This window comes from Anomaloglossus baeobatrachus, chromosome 2 (genome assembly GCF_048569485.1).
Source record: "Anomaloglossus baeobatrachus isolate aAnoBae1 chromosome 2, aAnoBae1.hap1, whole genome shotgun sequence".
Lineage (NCBI taxonomy): Eukaryota > Metazoa > Chordata > Amphibia > Anura > Aromobatidae > Anomaloglossus > Anomaloglossus baeobatrachus.
This window is the reverse complement of record NC_134354.1, coordinates 771966985-771987233: the sequence shown is the minus strand read 5'-3', so window position 1 is coordinate 771987233 and position 20249 is coordinate 771966985. Positions and strand designations below refer to the sequence as shown.

The 20249-nt window shown below is 52.6% G+C and overlaps 1 protein-coding gene across 1 annotated transcript in view; it reads right to left on the bottom strand.

Moving 5' to 3' along the window:
- Positions 1-20249, bottom strand: part of CCDC81 (coiled-coil domain containing 81) — a 71556-nt gene that overhangs the window by 49068 nt on the left and 2239 nt on the right. Inside the window, exons 3-5 of the mRNA XM_075334712.1 lie at positions 7140-7201; positions 6804-6960; positions 2403-2659 (exon numbers count right to left, since the gene is read on the bottom strand). Coding sequence (XP_075190827.1) covers positions 2403-2659; positions 6804-6960; positions 7140-7201 — 476 coding nt within the window. The remainder of the gene's footprint in view (positions 1-2402; positions 2660-6803; positions 6961-7139; positions 7202-20249) is intronic.

The following is a 20249-nucleotide window of genomic DNA, read 5'->3' as shown; positions in this document are numbered from 1 at the left end:
CCGAGCACCTGAGCATGGTAGTGCCCGCTCATCACTAGTTACCAGTACTGAGCACCTGAGCATGGTAGTGCCCGCTCATCACTAGTTACGAGTACCGAGCACCCGAGCATGGTAGTGCCCGCTTATCACTAGTTACGAGTACCGAGCATGGTAGTGCCCGCTCATCACTAGTTTCGAGTACCGAGCATGGTAGTGCCCGCTCATCACTAGTTACCAGTACTGAACACCCGAGCATGGTAGTGCCCGCTCCTCACTAGTTACGAGTACCGAGCACCCGAGCATGGTAGTGCCCACTCATCACTAGTTACGAGTACCGAGCACCCGAGCATGGTAGTGCCCGCTCATCACTAGTTACGAGTACTGAGCACCTGAGCATGGTAGTGCCCGCTCATCACTAGTTACGAGTACTGAGCACCTGAGCATGGTAGTGCCCGCTCATCACTAGTTATGAGTACAGAGCACCTGAGCATGGTAGTGCCCGCTCATCACTAGTTACCAGTACTGAGCACCTGAGCATGGTAGTGCCCGCTCATCACTAGTTACGAGTACTGAGCACCCGATCATGGTAGTGCCCGCTCATCACTAGTTACGAGTACAGAGCACCCGAGCATGGTAGTGCCCACTCATCACTAGTTACGAGTACAGAGCACCCGAGCATGGTAGTGCCCGCTCATCACTAGTTACGAGTACAGAGCACCCGAGCATGGTAGTGCCCACTCATCACTAGTTACGAGTACAGAGCACCCGAGCATGGTAGTGCCCGCTCATCACTAGTTACGAGTACAGAGCACCCGAGCATGGTAGTGCCCACTCAACTCTAGTTACGAGTACTGAGCACCTGAGCATGGTAGTGCCCGCTCATCACTAGTTATGAGTACAGAGCACCTGAGCATGGTAGTGCCCGCTCATCACTAGTTACCAGTACTGAGCACCTGAGCATGGTAGTGCCCGCTCATCACTAGTTACGAGTACTGAGCACCCGAGCATGGTAGTGCCCGCTCATCACTAGTTACGAGTACCGAGCACCCGAGCATGGTAGTGCCCGCTTATCACTAGTTCCGAGTACCGAGCATGGTAGTGCCCGCTCATCACTAGTTACGAGTACCGAGCACCCGAGCATGGTAGTGCCCGCTCATCACTAGTTCAGAGTACCGAGCATGGTAGTGCCCGCTCATCACTAGTTACGAGTACCGAGCACCCGAGCATGGTAGTGCCCGCTCATCACTAGTTACGAGTACCGAGCACCCGAGCATGGTAGTGCCCGCTTATCACTAGTTACAAGTACCGAGCACCCGAGCATGGTAGTGCCCGCTCATCACTAGTTACGAGTACTGAACACCCGAGCATGGTAGTGCCCGCTCATCACTAGTTACAAGTACAGAGCACCTGAGCATGGTAGTGCCCGCTCATCACTAGTTACGAGTACTGAGCACCTGAGCATGGTAGTGCCCGCTCATCACTAGTTACGAGTACTGAGCACCTGAGCATGGTAGTGCCCGCTCATCACTAGTTATGAGTACAGAGCACCTGAGCATGGTAGTGCCCGCTCATCACTAGTTATGAGTACAGAGCACCTGAGCATGGTAGTGCCCGCTCATCACTAGTTACGAGTACCGAGCACCCGAGCATGGTAGTGCCCGCTCATCACTAGCTACGTGTACCGAGCACCCGAGCATGGTAGTGCCCGCTCATCACTAGTTACGAGTACCGTGCACCCCAGCATGGTAGTGCCCGCTCATCACTAGTTACGAGTACCGAGCACCCGAGCATGGTAGTGCCCGCTCATCACTAGTTACCAACCAGTACTGAGCACCGGAGCATGGTAGTGCCCGCTCATCACTAGTTACGAGTACTGAGCACTGAGCATGGTAGTGCCCGCTCATCACTAGTTACGAGTACTGAGCACTGAGCATGGTAGTGGCCGCTCATCACTAGTTACGAGTACCGAGCACCTGAGCATGGTAGTGCCCGCTCATCACTAGTTACGAGTACCGAGCACCCGAGCATGGTAGTGCCCGCTTATCACTAGTTACGAGTACCGAGCATGGTAGTGCCCGCTCATCACTAGTTCCGAGTACTGAGCATGGTAGTGCCCGCTCATCACTAGTTACGAGTACCGAGCACCCGAGCATGGTAGTGCCCGCTCATCACTAGTTACGAGTACCGAGCACCCGAGCATGGTAGTGCCCACTCATCACTAGTTACGAGTACAGAGCACCCGAGCATGGTAGTGCTCGCTCATCACTAGTTACTAGACATTTATTACCTCTACTGTGGCTAAATGGTGTTTATGAGACAATCCCTTTAAGTACTTTATTTAACAGTTTTTTTGGTGTTTTTCTTGTTTTTTCTCAGGCCAGTAAACCTGCACGGCCTCATTCACACCAATCTCTATGACTTACGTTACACAGGGATTTCACCAGCGTTCCTGTGCCGTCCATACTATTCACAAACTCCTTATAAAACTTCATCTTGGCCTTCAGGTCCCGGATGAGGAGCGCTCCGATGCCTTTAAAGGTGAACTCTACATGTTGTTTAGTGGCGACCGATCGTGAGAAAGCGCCGAGTGTCTCCCTGACACAGGCCTCGATGGTGTCTCTGTTAAAGGGGCAGGAGAATGACAGGGCGATGAAATTCAGAGGGACGATCGGGATGTCACCTGAAATCAGAGGAACGGGGAACAGTTTAGAAAGTTCTGCACAAAATTCAGTGTAAGATCTACGTCCCCCGACCCTCCTGGGGAGACACGCCACATCCAGGTGGAGGTACATACACTTACACTATAATCAACCACAGTCTACACTGGTTACTGCAATACCGAAAAGGGAACTGGTAACCTCCTCCACGGGAGGCAAACATGTCTGTAAGTTATAAAACCGCCACAGGAGCAACACGCCAGGACATAAATCATCCCAGACTGGTCAGCGGCCGTGTGATCCTGACAGTGAATAATGAATTCATTCTGTGCACTACTGACCACCCCACCCCCGATCTATAGGGAACATCAACTCAGGAGACATAGCTATATTTTATTATTCCTGAACTACAGCCTACAACATACTCCAGAGCTGCACTCACTATTCTACTGGTGCAGTCACTGTGTACATACATTACATTATTTATCCTGTACTGATCCTGAGTTACATCCTGTATTATACTCCAGAGCTGCACTCACTATTCTACTGGTGCAGTCACTGGGTACATACATTACATTATTTATTCTGTACTGATCCTGAGTTACATCCTGTATTATACCCCAGAGCTGCACTCACTATTCTGCTGGTGCAGTCACTGTGTACAGACATTACATTACTGATCCTGTACTGATCCTGAGTTACATCCTGTATTATACTCCAGAGCTGCACTCACTATTCTGCTGGTGCAGTCACTGTGTACATACATTACATTACTGATCCTGAGTTACATCCTGTATTATACTCCAGAGCTGCACTCACTATTCTGCTGGTGCAGTCACTGTGTACATACATTACATTACTGATCCTGACTTACATCCTGTATTATACCCCAGAGCTGCACTCACTATTCTGCTGGTGCAGTCACTGTGTACATATATTACATTACTGATCCTGTACTGATCCTGAGTTACATCCTGTATTATACTCCAGAGCTGCACTCACTATTCTGCTGGTGCAGTCACTGTGTACATACATTACATTACTGATCCTGTACTGATCCTGAGTTACATCCTGTATTATACTCCAGAGCTGCACTCACTATTCTGCTGGTGCAGTCACTGTGTACATACATTACATTACTGATCCTGAGTTACATCCTGTATTATACTCCAGAGCTGCACTCACTATTCTGCTGGTGCAGTCACTGTGTACATACATTACATTACTGATCCTGACTTACATCCTGTATTATACCCCAGAGCTGCACTCACTATTCTGCTGGTGCAGTCACTGTGTACATACATTACATTACTGATCCTGTACTGATCCTGAGTTACATCCTGTATTATACCCCAGAGCTGCACTCACTATTCTGCTGGTGCAGTCACTGTGTACATATATTACATTACTGATCCTGTACTGATCCTGAGATACAACCTGTATTATACTCCAGAGCTGCACTCACTATTCTGCTGGTGCAGTCACTGTGTGCATACATTACATTACTTATCCTGTACTGATCCTGAGTTACATCCTGTATTGTACTCCAGAGCTGCACTCACTATTCTGCTGGTGCAGTCACTGTGTACATATATTACATTACTGATCCTGTACTGATCCTGAGATACAACCTGTATTATACTCCAGAGCTGCACTCACTATTCTGCTGGTGCAGTCACTGTGTGCATACATTACATTACTTATCCTGTACTGATCCTGAGTTACATCCTGTATTATACTCCAGAGCTGCACTCACTATTCTGCTGGTGCAGTCACTGTGTGCATACATTACATTACTGATCCTGTACTGATCCTGAGTTACATCCTGTATTATACTCCAGAGCTGCACTCACTATTCTGCTGGTGCAGTCACTGTGTACATACATTACATTACTTATCCTGTACTGATCCTGAGATACAACCTGTATTATACTCCAGAGTGCAGCTCTGGAGTATAATACAGGATGTAACTCAGGATCAGTACAGGATCAGTAATGTAATGTATGTACACAGTGACTGCACCAGCAGAATAGTGAGTGCAGCTCTGGAGTATAATACAGGATAAGAATATATGTACAAAGTGACTGCACCAGCAGAATAGTGAGTGCAGCTCTGGAGTATAATACAGGATGTAACTCAGGATCAGTACAGGATCAGTAATGTAATGTATGTACACAGTGACTGCACCAGCAGAATAGTGAGTGCAGCTCTGGAGTATAATACAGGATGTAACTCAGGATCAGTACAGGATCAGTAATGTAATGTATGTACACAGTGACTGCACCAGCAGAATAGTGAGTGCAGCTCTGGAGTATAATACAGGATAAGAATATATGTACAAAGTGACTGCACCAGCAGAATAGTGAGTGCAGCTCTGGAGTATAATACAGGATGTAACTCAGGATCAGTACAGGATCAGTAATGTAATGTATGTACACAGTGACTGCACCAGCAGAATAGTGAGTGCAGCTCTGGAGTATAATACAGGATGTAACTCAGGATCAGTACAGGATCAGTAATGTAATGTATGTACACAGTGACTGCACCAGCAGAATAGTGAGTGCAGCTCTGGCGTATAATACAGGATGTAACTCAGGATCAGTACAGGATCAGTAATGTAATGTATGTACACAGTGACTGCACCAGCAGAATAGTGAGTGCAGCTCTGGAGTATAATACAGGATGTAACTCAGGATCAGTACAGGATCAGTAATGTAATGTATGTACACAGTGACTGCACCAGCAGAATAGTGAGTGCAGCTCTGGAGTATAATACAGGAGGTAACTCAGGATCAGTACAGGATCAGTAATGTAATGTATGTACACAGTGACTGTGTGACGCCCTGGACTAGCCAGGTAGTCACAGGTAGGCCCTTGCACTACACCCATCCCCTAATAAGGTGACAACAGCCAACCTACAAAACCCTAGTCACCTCCCTCAGGGTTTGATGTCCACACCAGGGGGGCGGAGCCAGGCAGTTGGCCACGCCCACCGAGGAGTTTACATGCCCTGAGGCAGGAAAAAGCAGTTAGTTCAGTCAGAGTTCAGTAGGAGTTGAGGAGAGGAGTGCAGTCTAGTTTTGACAGTGAAGTGGAGTGGAGGAGTCAAGTTCAGGTGCAGACCTGTGTCCAGGTCTGCCACAGTCTAACAGCGGGTGCTGGGTTGGAGCCCAGTCACCTCTGGCTAGGAGTGCCCAGTCACCTCTGGCTAGGAGTGCCCAGTCACCTCTGGCTAGGAGGCAGACGGTGGTGGCCGTCTGCAGGAGCCGGGGAGACGGCTCGGTGGAACCGTAGGTAACCGGGACAGGGTAGTGGCCCGCCAGTACCGAACCGGGGAACTGATTGGAAACCGGAGCACACGTGGGGGTACTCAGACCCTGAAACGCGGTCCCGAAACTACCGGACTGGACAGTTAATTAACTGATTGAGGTCTGGATTTTAGGTCCTTTCCCACCCAAGTCCCGAAAGAAGGCAACAGCCCACCGATTCTGGATAACGGTCACCGCCCAGGCCAAGAGATCCAAAGGGCCAGCGCCTGCGGGCAAACGGGCTCTCCCGACACATAACGCCGGGGAACGGACTCCTGTTGCTGAAGCACGGGCTGTCCACAGCTACTGAAGGTGCAGGAGAAAGGCGGAGACCACCAACCCGTTTGGGGGACCAGAAGCGGCCGGCTGCGGGCACCGATCACCATCCTTTTGGTTTACCAGAGACTCCCGTATATCTGTCAGAGTGAGTACCACTGTGCCCTTGGGCCACGCACCGTCCCGCACCGCCGAGCACCGACATCGCATTCACCAAACCGGGTCCCGGGGCCACCACCCCTGCCCACAGAGGGGTTAACACCAAAGAGCTGCATCAACATCTTCCCCGGGGTGCCTAGTAAACAGCAGCGGTGGTGCCTACATTCACCACAACCCATGGGTGGCATCAAGAACTCTAATCTAAAACCCCCTTCAAAGCGCCAGCCCCTTGCAGAGCGAAGTGACCCCCGGTCCGGAGGCGCTCGAGCCACCGACACGCGAGCCCGGATCCGAGCGGCTCGGCGGCGGCCGAGCGCGGGGCGGTACAACTGCACCAGCAGAATAGTGAGTGCAGCTCTGGAGTATAATATGGGAAGTAACTCCGGCTGTAATGTAGGTTGACCTACACCTATATGATACTCACCTGTTGTAAATACCTTGTTGAACTTCAACCCATGGCGCTGAATGAGCTTTTCTGACAGCAGGAAGACGGGACGTTGCATGAGGATGAACTTGTTGTTGCCGACGTCCAGTTTCTGTCTGGAGAGAGTAAATGTTCCCAGTCCTGGAATCTGGACGCCCTAAACACACACACAGGTGTAAGAGGCGCACGCAGATGTGTCCTCAGTCTGCTACCATCACACCTGTGTAATCGCTGGATCACCAGAGCTTTATGGCCCCTACAGGGATCCTTAGTTTCATTAGTAAATACAAGAATAAAACATCATAAAGCAATAATGGGAGCGCAGGGTCACCTCACCTTCTGCACTGACATCTGATGCCCAACAAAGTCCGAGACGGAAGCCCAGATGGCACAAACATCTGCAAGAAGCACACAGTGGTAAGATCCCAGGAGCTGGGGTCGCTGAGGAGCACAGATCACAATTTCTATTTTTGTCATTTTTACTTTTCTCCTGAATTATGACTGTTGTGTAGAGATGGGTGGACCCGCACATGTTTAATCTACTTTTTGGTGTTTTTTTTCGTCTGTTTTTCACTTTCACCTAATTTTCCTTTAAATTTGAGCTTTTTGTAAAGTCTGTTTTATATTTTTATTTTATTTTTTATGTTTATCATTGAAGGCTCAATTTTTGCTTTCCAGATGTTTTTGGCTACTGTATCTTTCGGATTAACAGATGCACTTTTCCTCCCAAAAATTTGGGATGAAAATGAGGGGTGCGTCTTATAATCTGAATGCACCTTACTGAGAGGTAGTGGAGAGGGGTCACATGAGGCATGCGCTGTGCCAGGGCCTGCGGGGTGCTGTGCTAGGGCCTGCGGGGCGCTGTGCTGTGGGATGCTGTGCTGGGGCCCGCAGGGCACTGTGCTGTGGGGTGCTGTGATGGGGCCTGCAGGGCGCTGTGCTGGGACCTGTGGGGCACTGTGCTGTGGGGTGCTGTGCTGGAGCCTGCGCTGGGATCTGCTAGGTGCTGCGCTGGGACCTGCAGGGCACTGTGCTGTGGAGTGCAGTGCTGGGGGCTGCGCTGAATCTGCGGGGCGCTGCGCTGGGACCTGCGGGGCATTGAGCTGGGGTCTGCGGGGCGCTGCGCTGGGGCCTGCGGGGCGCTGCGCTGGGGCCTGCGGGGACCTGCCCCGGGGCCTGCGGTGTGATGCGCCGGGGCCTGCGGGGTGCTGCACAGGGGGGCCTGCGGGGCACTGCATTGTTGTGCTGTGGGCTGCTGTGCTGCAAGCGGTGAGGCAGGGGCATTCTGAAAATGTCGGGGCTCCGGGCTTCAGATAATGGCGCCTGGCGGCGGCGTGTGCGCAAATGGAGCTATCGGCTCAAGATCACATCTGCGCATGCGCCGCCTCCGGCCCATTGATCTCCCAGCAGCGGACTTAAGAAAAATGGCTCCCGGAGGTGGCGCGTGCACAGATGAGATCTCGGCTTGTCAGTGAGCGGATAGCTCAATCTGCGTATGCGCCACCTCCGGGAGCCATTTCTTTGAAGCTCGCACCGCAAACTGTTTCTGGAAGTTGCCTACCTCACAGCATCTGGGACACCCGCCGCATCGACCTGCTCCACCACCACCGCCCCTGCCTCCTGTGACCCTGCTCTACCACCACTGCCGCCCCTTCCCCGGTAAGACACCGCCAGATTGTAAGACAGGCCCCATTTTTTTTTTACCGTTTTATTCCTCTAAATTTGTGCTTTGTCTTATAATCCGGTGTGAAAAATACGGCAATTCAGAAATTACAGCTTTTTAATAAAACATTGTGCGGCATTTTACGCTTAAAAAAGGTTAAAAAAAAACCAATTTGTAACAAATTCATCAAACACTGAGTATTTTATTTATTTTTTCTTTTTTTAAATCATTGTAAAAACAGCAAAAGCCGCCACATTTTTGTGTAGTCACACTTAGTCGGTGCATAGTAGGTTTGTTAAATTTTGAGGTCTAGAAAAGCTGGTTGATAACCCCTGAAGAAGCTCCGGTGGCGTACAGGTGAACACCCAGAGGAGAGGCTCGGGGATCGTCATTACAAGAGCAGCAGCTAATGGACTTTATTATGGGATATTACATTTCTCTCCATTCAGAGCTTCACAATCGGGCAGCGGATTTATTACCTGGTAACACGATATGGCCCGTGCTGAACAATGCTCCCAGCGAAACGCTAAGTGTACCACTTTCCTTATAGAAGAGCATCGCTAATGATCAGAAGATGCAGCAATGGTCCTGGGGTCACATGTAAGATTAATGACAGAGCAGAAGACGGGCACCCACAGGCTCCCACTCACCAATTGCGAGGGTTTTTTTTATACATTTTCTGTTCTCACCAGTGGAATTTGCGTCGCATTGACCTAAATGGTCAATAATGCTGGATAAACTAGGCACAAGTTAGAGGTTTTTTTCTGTCTTTTTAGAGTACCTTTCAATAATCTAATATTATACTGAATAATGTTATAAAATATTAATATAATAATAAACAAAAAAACTTCATTTTTTGCACTATTTGTTGTTTTTTTAGAGAAAACTGTTATATTATCAATATTATTATTCATAATAATAAACACTTTTTCATTTTATGCAAAAAAAATTTCGTTTTTTGTTGCCTTTTTAGAGTAAAACGACCTTTCAATCATCTTCTAATAATATATTAAGTATTATTATTATTAATAATATATATAATATAATAATAATAATAATAAAACTTTTTTCATACAGCCTCTACACACACTGTTTACAACCTCTACCCTCTACACACACTGTATACAGCCTCTACACACGTTGTACTGTATATGTAGCGCCCCTGAGAACCTCAGGGCACTACAAGGAACTACATCCTCTAGGGGATGCAATACCTACCCCCTGGGAACTGTAACACCAGTGCTAGCAACAGCAACACACACCTAAAAATCCCAGTTACCACTGTCACCAGGGCTAGTGAGAGGGCCTCCCAGTGGGCAGAGCGAACCCAGAGACTAGACAACCTGGTGGGAGGGGGGCAGGCCAGTCTGTGAGAGAACAGGAAACAGTCGGTCAGAATGTAGTGAGGAGAGCAGACGTGCCTCTAGCTGGGTCTGTGTAACAGTGACTCAGGGGCACGGGAGTCAGATTGCCAGCCAAAGCAAGTGAGTACCTCTGGGCAGGAGTCAATAGTTAAATAAAAACTCTACTTGTTACAGCCCGACGACGTGCTGTGTTTAAGCAAGGGAGAATGTAGCGCCCCTGAAAACCTCAGGGCACTACAGGGAACTGCATCCTTTAGGGGATGCAGGACCTATCCCCAGGGACCTGTAACACCAGTGCCAGCAACAGCAACACACACCAAAACCCCAGTTACCACTGACACCAGGGCTAGTGAGAGGGCCTCCCAGTGGGCAGAGCGAACCCACAGACTAGACAACCTGGTGGGAGGGGGGCAGGCCAGTCTGTGAGAGAACAGGAAACAGTCGGTCAGAATGTAGTGAGGAGAGCAGACGTGCCTCTAGCTGGGTCTGTGTAACAGTGACTCAGGGGCACGGGAGTCAGATTGCCAGCCAAAGCAAGTGAGTACCTCTGGGCAGGAGTCAATAGTTAAATAAAAACTCTACTTGTTACAGCCCGACGACGTGCTGTGTTTAAGCAAGGGAGAATGTAGCGCCCCTGAAAACCTCAGGGCACTACAGGGAACTGCATCCTTTAGGGGATGCAGGACCTATCCCCAGGGACCTGTAACACCAGTGCCAGCAACAGCAACACACACCAAAACCCCAGTTACCACTGACACCAGGGCTAGTGAGAGGGCCTCCCAGTGGGCAGAGCGAACCCACAGACTAGACAACCTGGTGGGAGGGGGGCAGGCCAGTCTGTTAGAGAACAGGAAGGAGTCTGTCAGAATGTAGTGAGGAGAGCAGAAATGCCTCTAGCTGGGTGTGTGTAAGTGACTCAGGGGCACGGGAGTCAGGTTGCCAGCCAGGGCATAGGTGTACCTCTGGGTAGGAGTCAAGACCCCAGGGATGGTATGAAGAAGCCCCACTGGAATCTGGGCACGTACGGGGCACAGGGCCCTAGGTCAAGCGCAAGTTTCAGACTGTTTGGCAAATACCTGCACGGTGAGGGCTCTCCAGGGGCCTCACTGACCTTTCAGATCCGGGGGCATCAGCAGTAAACTAGGATTGGGGTTCGGACACTTACCTCCCTGCAGGGTCCGCACTGCCAGCCGAATGGAAGGACCGCTGTCTCACAGCAGAGGGACCCCAAAGTTCCAAGCTTCTGGGTCTCAACCATACTGAGAGTGCCGGGGACAGAGCAACCTGAGTCAATATCTGGCACTGGCAATACAGGGACTGGAACCAGCAAGCCGAGGGTTCATGTGAGTAGAGACTGTTAAAGTTAACCTGGTGTGGTCTCCATCATTATACATCATACATCTCCCAGGCACAGCCCTACCTGTGGGGGGCCTATCACCATAGCTGCCACTACCACCATCCCTGAGAATACCCACCTTGAGCAGCGGCGGTTCTCCATTCTTAACCGCAACCCGCAGGTGGCGTCACGAACATTAACTCTATTATCCCCTGTATATACCCCCTTTTATTAAGCGTCCCCAGGGCACAGGACCGGGCAACGGCCACCTGAAGTGACATTCCCGTTTTCAACTGCCCGGGACCGAGTACCCCCTTCCCTGGGCGACACAGCTTAAAATTGGCGTTACGAACAGGATACGGACAAGGCCCGTTAAAACGGGTGACGTGTGCCTTAAGAACTGTATTATATGGACTGTTTGTGTAAAGACTGTCGCCATCTTGAATGTTAAAAAAGCTGCTGCGCCATCACTGTGCCTGAAAAGAGGGCAAAACTGCAAAAGGGAGCGAATGTAAGCCTCACCCACAAACCCTGAGAGCACGGGTGGAAGTCGGCAGTGACTGGACCTGTAAGCTCCCGGTGTACCCCAGTCCCCGCGAGAGTGCCGAGAGATGACCGGAGGGGACTGGCTAGATGGAGGCGCGGGGAGACGACAAGGGGGTCGCATGCCTGTGATTGGCAAGATGTCTGCTCCTCCAGTCCGCGAGCACGGACGGCTTGGCCGCAGAGATGTGCCCTGGACCGCCGAGAGACTGGAGGCGGAGGTCCAACGGCTGTGCTGGACCCTGAGGATGGAGAACCTGCGGCGAATCACAGAATGGGAAGGGAAGATGATGGGGGTAGTGACAGCCATGCGGGCTCGAGAAAGTGGAGCCCCGCCTGACCCGGCTGCACCGACCCAGACCCCAGGATCCCTCCTCAACCAGGCAGCATCACCATCAGAGGCAGTGAGACCAGAAGTAGTCACATCTCCTTCTCCGCTGGGGAAGGAGCAAGCATCTGTTCCTGATTCAGGGTCAGCAATCCAGGCCCCGCTGGAATCGGGAGCCGCTGGGAAGGCTGCCGCCGATGCTGATGACCATCCACAGGTACTGCGCCCAGCCGCTGTAAAAGGAATGGCGGGTCTGGGCCCAAAGCTGGAATGGGTGCCGCGTGTAGGGGGTGAGTTCGTCCGCGTTGTGCTAACGCGATACACGGTATCTGATATGGAGGTGCTAAAACCAGGAGAGTCTGTACACCAACCTGCAGCGGTGCCCTTCCAAACCTCTGCACCTGCAACAGCATCGACACCCCAGCGGCCGCTAGGGGGCGGTAGAAATGTGTGTACCCAGTGTACACAGACCTCGAGTGCTGATCTAAGGAGGCCAGGTGATCCAGTTGGCCCCCTTATTGAATGGTGGTAGCTGAACCAGACTACCCCAGCAGTTGTTACAGTTGTTAATGTTGAAATGTTATAATTGTTATTGCTGCTAATCATTTAAAAATATTGGAAAAATGCTGAATCATTCCGGGAAAGTAACCTGATTTTCCACCAGTTAATAATGTTATTAAAAATGGACCATGGCTGCAGGACTGGCAGCAGTCAGCACGAACCTGTGCTATTTGAAAATAGTTGCACTTAAGGTGCCTACCAGAGTAGTCCTCTGCAACATCAGGACATTAATCCAGCCACCACAGAGAGGAAGGTTGGAGGAAAGGTCTGGGATAGAGAAGGTTCAGACCTGGTCACCAATGGGATCGGTGACCTACCTCCACAAAAAGGGTTTTGGGAATCCAGGACCTTTTTGGGTGGTGGGTTGATGGGGGAGATTGCTCATTGCAACGTTCAAGTGTATTGCCTCCCCTGCGAGGAAAGATTGTTAAAATGCATTAACCTTTTACTTCTTTCTTCTGGTTAAATAAAAACTCTACTTGTTACAGCCCGAGGACGTGCTGTGTCTAAGCAAGGGAGAATGTAGCGCCCCTGAGAACCTCAGGGCACTACAAGGAACTGCATCCTCTAGGGGATGCAGGACCTACCCCCTGGGAACTGTAACACCAGTGCCAGCAACAGCAACACACATCTAAAAATCCCAATTACCACTGACACCAGGGCTAGTGAGAGGTCCTCCCAGTGGGCAGAGCGAACCCAGAGACTAGACAACCTGGTGGGAAGGGGGCAGGCCAGTCTGTGAGAGAACAGGAAGCAGTCGGTCAGAATATAGTGAGCACAGCAGACGTGCCTCTAGCTGGGTCTGTGTAACAGTGACTCAGGGGCACGGGAGTCAGATTGCCAGCCAGGGCACGAGGGAAACCCACTGGAATCTGGGCACGTACAGAGCACAGGGCCCTAGGTCAAGCGCAAGTTTCAGACTGTTTGGCAAATACCTGCACGGTGAGGGCTCTCCAGGGGCCTCACTGACCTTTCAGATCCGGGGGCATCAGCAGTAAACTAGGATCGAGGTTCGGACACTTACCTCCCTGCAGGGTCCGCACTGCCAGCCGAATGGACGGACCGCTGTCTCACAGCAGAGGGACCGCCAAAGTTCTAAGCTTCTGGGTCTCAACCACACTGAGAGTGCCGGGGACAGAGCAACCTGAGTCACTATCCGGCACTGGCAATACAGGGACCGGAACCAGCAAGCCGAGGGTTCATGTGAGTAGAGACTGTTAAAGACAACCTGGTGTGGTCTCCATCATTATACACCATACATCTCCCAGGCACAGCCCTACCTGTGGGGGGCCTATCACCATAGCTGCCACTACCACCATCCCTGGGAGTACCCACGTTGAGCAGCGGCGGTTCTCCTTTCTTAACCGCAACCCGCAGGTGGCGTCACGAACATTAACTCTATTATCAGCTGTAAATACCCCCTTTTATTAAGGGTCCCCAGGGCACAGGACCGGGCAACGGCCACCTGAAGTGACATTCCCATTTGCAACCGCCCGGGACAGAGTACCCCCTTCCCTGGGCGACATATATACAGCCTCTACACACGCTGTATACAGCCTCTACACACGCTGTATACAGCCTCTACACACGCTGTATACAGCCTCTACACACGCTGTATACAGCCTCTACACACGCTGTATACAGGTTCTACACACGCTGTATACAGCCCCTACACACGCTGTATACAGCCTCTACACACGCTGTATACAGCCTCTACACACGTTGCATACAGCCTCTACACACGCTGCATACAGCCTCTACACACGCTGTATACAGCCTCTACACACGCTGTATACAGCCTCTACACACGTTGCATACAGCCTCTACACACGCTGCATACAGCCTCTACACACGCTGTATACAGCCTCTACACACGCTGTATACAGCCTCTACACACGCTGTATACAGCCTCTACACACGCTGTATACAGCCTCTACACACGCTGTATACAGCCTCTACACACGCTGTATACAGCCTCTACACACGCTGTATACAGCCTCTACACACGCTGTATACAGCCTCTACAGTGACCAAACCTTTCTTTAGAATCACAAGGCTAGACTCACCTTTGGTGAGGAACATGTTGTGTGGGCCAAGTAGAAGTGTCCACAGGTCATTTTAGTGATGAAAGCAAGGTTAATTTATGTCTGATGGGAAACATTATGTTCGTCAACAAACTGGGGAAAGACTGAACCCAAAGTGTGTTATGAAGCCAGTGAAAGGCAGTGGAGGAAGGGTCATGGTTTGGGGAATGTTTTCTGCAGCAGGAGTTGGACCTCTCATACAGCTACATGGCAGAGTGACTGCAAGTGTGGATCAGAACCTTCTTCACAACACGTGGCCCCTTACTTGTGTCCATCACTCAATCAGCAGCAATTTTCATGCAGGTCAATGCCCCCTGTCACACAGCAAAACGGGGAAAGCAGATCCTGGAAACAATGAAATGGCCACAGCCCAGAGTCCTGATCTAAACCCAATAGAAAACCTCTGGAAAATCCTTGGTGACAAAGTTACGGCCAACAAACACACAACAGTCAAAGAACTATAGAAGAGCCTGGAAGAAGAGTGGCCCAAAATCCCTACAGAGCAGTGTGAGAGACTAGTGATGTCCTGTGGCCGCAGATGTGCTGAAGTCATTCCCAGTGACGGCCGGTGCACGTCCTACTGATTGTGACTGTTGTTACCTGCAGAACATTTACTGATCATCTCTCTACAGTCATTGCTGCTCTCTAATTATCAGCATCATGTTTGGGACAAAATAAAGGTTTTATGTTGATGAACTTTGGATCTTTGGTAAAAACCCGGTTCTACTGGCATGGTGCACCCCTTATCCTGTTCTAGTGGCATGGTGCACCCCTTATCCTGTTCTAGTGGCATGGTGCACCCCTTATCCTGTTCTAGTGGCATGGTGCACCCCTTACCCTGCTCTAGTGGCATGGTGCACCCCTTATCCTGTTCTAGTGGCATGGTGCACCCCTTATCCTGTTCTAGTGGCATGGTGCACCCCTTATCCTGTTCTAGTGGCATGGTGCACCCCTTACCCTGCTCTAGTGGCATGGTGCACCCCTTACCCTGCTCTAGTGGCATGGTGCACCCCTTATCCTGTTCTAGTGGCATGGTGCACCCCTTACCCTGCTCTAGTGGCATGGTGCACCCCTTACCCTGTTCTAGTGGCATGGTGCACCCCTTACCCTGCTCTAGTGGCATGGTGCACCCCTTACCCTGCTCTAGTGGCATGGTGCACCCCTTACCCTGCTCTAGTGGCATGGTGCACCCCTTACCCTGCTCTAGTGGCATGGTGCACCCCTTACCCTGCTCTAGTGGCATGGTGCACCCCTTACCCTGTTCTAGTGGCATGGTGCACCCCTTACCTGTTCTAGTGGCATGGTGCACCCCTTACCCTGTTCTAGTGGCATGGTGCACCCCTTACCCTGCTCTAGTGGCATGGTGCACCCCTTACCCTGCTCTAGTGGCAGGGTGCACCCCTTACCCTGTTCTAGTGGCACGGTGCACCCCTTACCCTGCTCGAGTGGCACGGTGCACCCCTTACCCTGCTCTAGTGGCACGGTGCATCCCTTACCCTGTTCTAGTGGCACGGTGCACCCCTTACCCTGCTCTAGTGGCACGGTGCACCCCTTATCCTGGTCTAGTGGCACGGTGCACCCCTTACCCTGCTCTAGTGGCACGATGCACCCTTTACCCTGCTCTAGTGGCACGGTGCACCCCTTACCCTGCTCTAGTGGCACGGTGCACCCCTTACCCTGCTCTAGTGGCACGGTGCACCCCTTACCCTGCTCTAGTGGCATGATGCACCCCTTACCCTGCTCTAGTGGCATGGTGCACCCCTTACCCTGCTCTAGTGGCATGGTGCACCCCTTACCCTGCTCTAGTGGCATGGTGCACCCCTTACCCTGCTCTAGTGGCATGGTGCACCCCTTACCCTGTTCTAGTGGCATGGTGCAGCCCTTACCCTGTTCTAGTGGCATGGTGCACCCCTTACCCTGCTCTAGTGGCAGGGTGCACCCCTTACCCTGTTCTAGTGGCATGGTGCACCCCTTACCTGTTCTAGTGGCATGGTGCACCCCTTACCCTGTTCTAGTGGCATGGTGTACCCCTTACCCTGCTCTAGTGGCATGGTGCACCCCTTACCCTGCTCTAGTGGCATGGTGCTCCCCTTACCCTGTTCTAGTGGCATGGTGCACCCCTTACCTGTTCTAGTGGCATGGTGCACCCCTTACCCTATTCTAGTGGCATGGTGCACCCCTTACCCTATTCTAGTGGCATGGTGCACCCCTTACCTGTTCTAGTGGCATGGTGCACCCCTTACCTGTTCTAGTGGCATGGTGCACCCCTTACCCTGTTCTAGTGGCATGGTGCACCCCTTACCCTGCTCTAGTGGCATGGTGCACCCCTTACCCTGCTCTAGTGGCATGGTGCACCCCTTACCCTGTTCTAGTGGCATGGTGCACCCCTTACCCTGTTCTAGTGGCATGGTGCACCCCTTACCCTGTTCTAGTGGCATGGTGCACCCCTTACCCTGCTCTAGTGGCATGGTGCTCCCCTTACCCTGCTCTAGTGGCATGGTGCACCCCTTACCCTGTTCTAGTGGCATGGTGCACCCCTTACCCTGTTCTAGTGGCAAGGTGCACCCCTTACCCTGCTCTAGTGGCACGGTGCACCCCTTACCCTGCTCTAGTGGCACGGTGCACCCCTTACCCTGTTCTAGTGGCATGGTGCACCCCTTACCCTGCTCTAGTGGCAGGGTGCACCCCTTACCCTGTTCTAGTGGCACGGTGCACCCCTTACCCTGCTCTAGTGGCACGGTGCACCCCTTATCCTGGTCTAGTGGCACGGTGCACCACTTACCCTGCTCTAGTGGCATGATGCACCCTTTACCCTGCTCTAGTGGCACGGTGCACCCCTTACCCTGGTCTAGTGGCACGGTGCACCCCTTACCCTGCTCTAGTGGCATGATGCACCCCTTACCCTGCTCTAGTGGCATGGTGCACCCCTTACCCTGTTCTAGTGGCATGGTGCACCCCTTACCCTGCTCTAGTGGCATGGTGCACCCCTTACCCTGTTCTAGTGGCATGGTGCACCCCTTACCCTGCTCTAGTGGCAGGGTGCACCCCTTACCCTGTTCTAGTGGCATGGTGCACCCCTTACCTGTTCTAGTGGCATGGTGCACCCCTTACCCTATTCTAGTGGCATGGTGCACCCCTTACCTGTTCTAGTGGCATGGTGCACCCCTTACCTGTTCTAGTGGCATGGTGCACCCCTTACCCTGTTCTAGTGGCATGGTGCACCCCTTACCCTGCTCTAGTGGCATGGTGCACCCCTTACCCTGCTCTAGTGGCATGGTGCTCCCCTTACCCTGCTCTAGTGGCATGGTGCACCCCTTACCCTGCTCTAGTGGCATGGTGCACCCCTTACCCTGCTCTAGTGGCATGGTGCACCCCTTACCCTGCTCTAGTGGCATGGTGCACCCCTTACCCTGTTCTAGTGGCATGGTGCACCCCTTACCCTGCTCTAGTGGCATGGTGCGCCCCTTACCCTGCTCTAGTGGCATGGTGCATCCCTTACCCTGCTCTAGTGGCATGGTGCACCCCTTACCCTGCTCTAGTGGCATGGTGCGCCCCTTACCCTGCTCTAGTGGCATGGTGCACCCCTTACCCTGCTCTAGTGGCACGGTGCACCCCTTACCCTGCTCTAGTGGCACGGTGCACCCCTTACCCTGCTCTAGTGGCACGGTGCACCCCTTACCCTGCTCTAGTGGCACGGTGCACCCCTTACCCTGTTCTAGTGGCATGGTGCACCCCTTACCCTGCTCTAGTGGCATGGTGCATCCCTTACCCTGCTCTAGTGGCATGGTGCACCCCTTACCCTGCTCTAGTGGCATGGTGCACCCCTTATCCTGTTCTAGTGGCATGGTGCGCCCCTTACCCTGCTCTAGTGGCATGGTGCGCCCCTTACCCTGCTCTACTGGCATGGTGCACCCCTTACCCTGCTCTAGTGGCATGGTGCACCCCTTACCCTGCTCTAGTGGCATGGTGCACCCCTTACCCTGCTCTAGTGGCATGGTGCACCCCTTATCCTGTTCTAGTGGCATGGTGCGCCCCTTACCCTGCTCTAGTGGCATGGTGCGCCCCTTACCCTGCTCTACTGGCATGGTGCACCCCTTACCCTGCTCTAGTGGCATGGTGCACCCCTTACCCTGTTCTAGTGGCATGGTGCGCCCCTTACCCTGCTCTAGTGGCATGGTGCGCCCCTTACCCTGCTCTAGTGGCATGGTGCACCCCTTACCCTGTTCTAGTGGCACGGTGCGCCCCTTACCCTGCTCTAGTGGCACGGTGCACCCCTTACCCTGCTCTAGTGGCACGGGGCACCCCTTACCCTGCTCTAGTGGCATGGTGCACCCCTTACCCTGCTCTAGTGGCACGGGGCACCCCTTACCCTGCTCTAGTGGCATGGTGCACCCCTTACACTGCTCTAGTGGCATGGTGCACCCCTTACCCTGCTCTAGTGGCATGGTGCACCCCTTACCCTGCTCTAGTGGCATGGTGCACCCCTTACCCTGTTCTAGTGGCATGGTGCACCCCTTACCCTGTTCTAGTGGCATGGTGCACCCCTTACCCTGCTCTAGTGGCATGGTGCACCCCTTACCCTGTTCTAGTGGCATGGTGCACCCCTTACCCTGCTCTAGTGGCATGGTGCACCCCTTACCCTGTTCTAGTGGCATGGTGCACCCCTTACCCTGCTCTAGTGGCATGGTGCACCCCTTACCCTGCTCTAGTGGCATGGTGCACCCCTTACCCTGTTCTAGTGGCATGGTGCACCCCTTACCCTGTTCTAGTGGCATGGTGCACCCCTTACCCTGTTCTAGTGGCATGGTGCACCCCTTACCCTGCTCTAGTGGCATGGTGCACCCCTTACCCTGTTCTAGTGGCATGGTGCACCCCTTACCCTGCTCTAGTGGCATGGTGCACCCCTTACCCTGCTCTAGTGGCATGGTGCACCCCTTACCCTGTTCTAGTGGCATGGTGCACCCCTTACCCTGTTCTAGTGGCATGGTGCACCCCTTACCCTGCTCTAGTGGCATGGTGCACCCCTTACCCTGTTCTAGTGGCATGGTGCACCCCTTACCCTGCTCTAGTGGCATGGTGCACCCCTTACCCTGTTCTAGTGGCATGGTGCACCCCTTACCCTGCTCTAGTGGCATGGTGCACCCCTTACCCTGCTCTAGTGGCATGGTGCACCCCTTACCCTGTTCTAGTGGCATGGTGCACCCCTTACCCTGTTCTAGTGGCATGGTGCACCCCTTACCCTGTTCTAGTGGCATGGTGCACCCCTTACCCTGCTCTAGTGGCATGGTGCACCCCTTACCCTGTTCTAGTGGCATGGTGCACCCCTTACCCTGCTCTAGTGGCATGGTGCACCCCTTACCCTGCTCTAGTGGCATGGTGCACCCCTTACCCTGTTCTAGTGGCATGGTGCACCCCTTACCCTGCTCTAGTGGCATGGTGCACCCCTTACCCTGCTCTAGTGGCATGGTGCATCCCTTACCCTGCTCTAGTGGCATGGTGCACCCCTTACCCTGTTCTAGTGGCATGGTGCACCCCTTACCCTGTTCTAGTGGCATGGTGCACCCCTT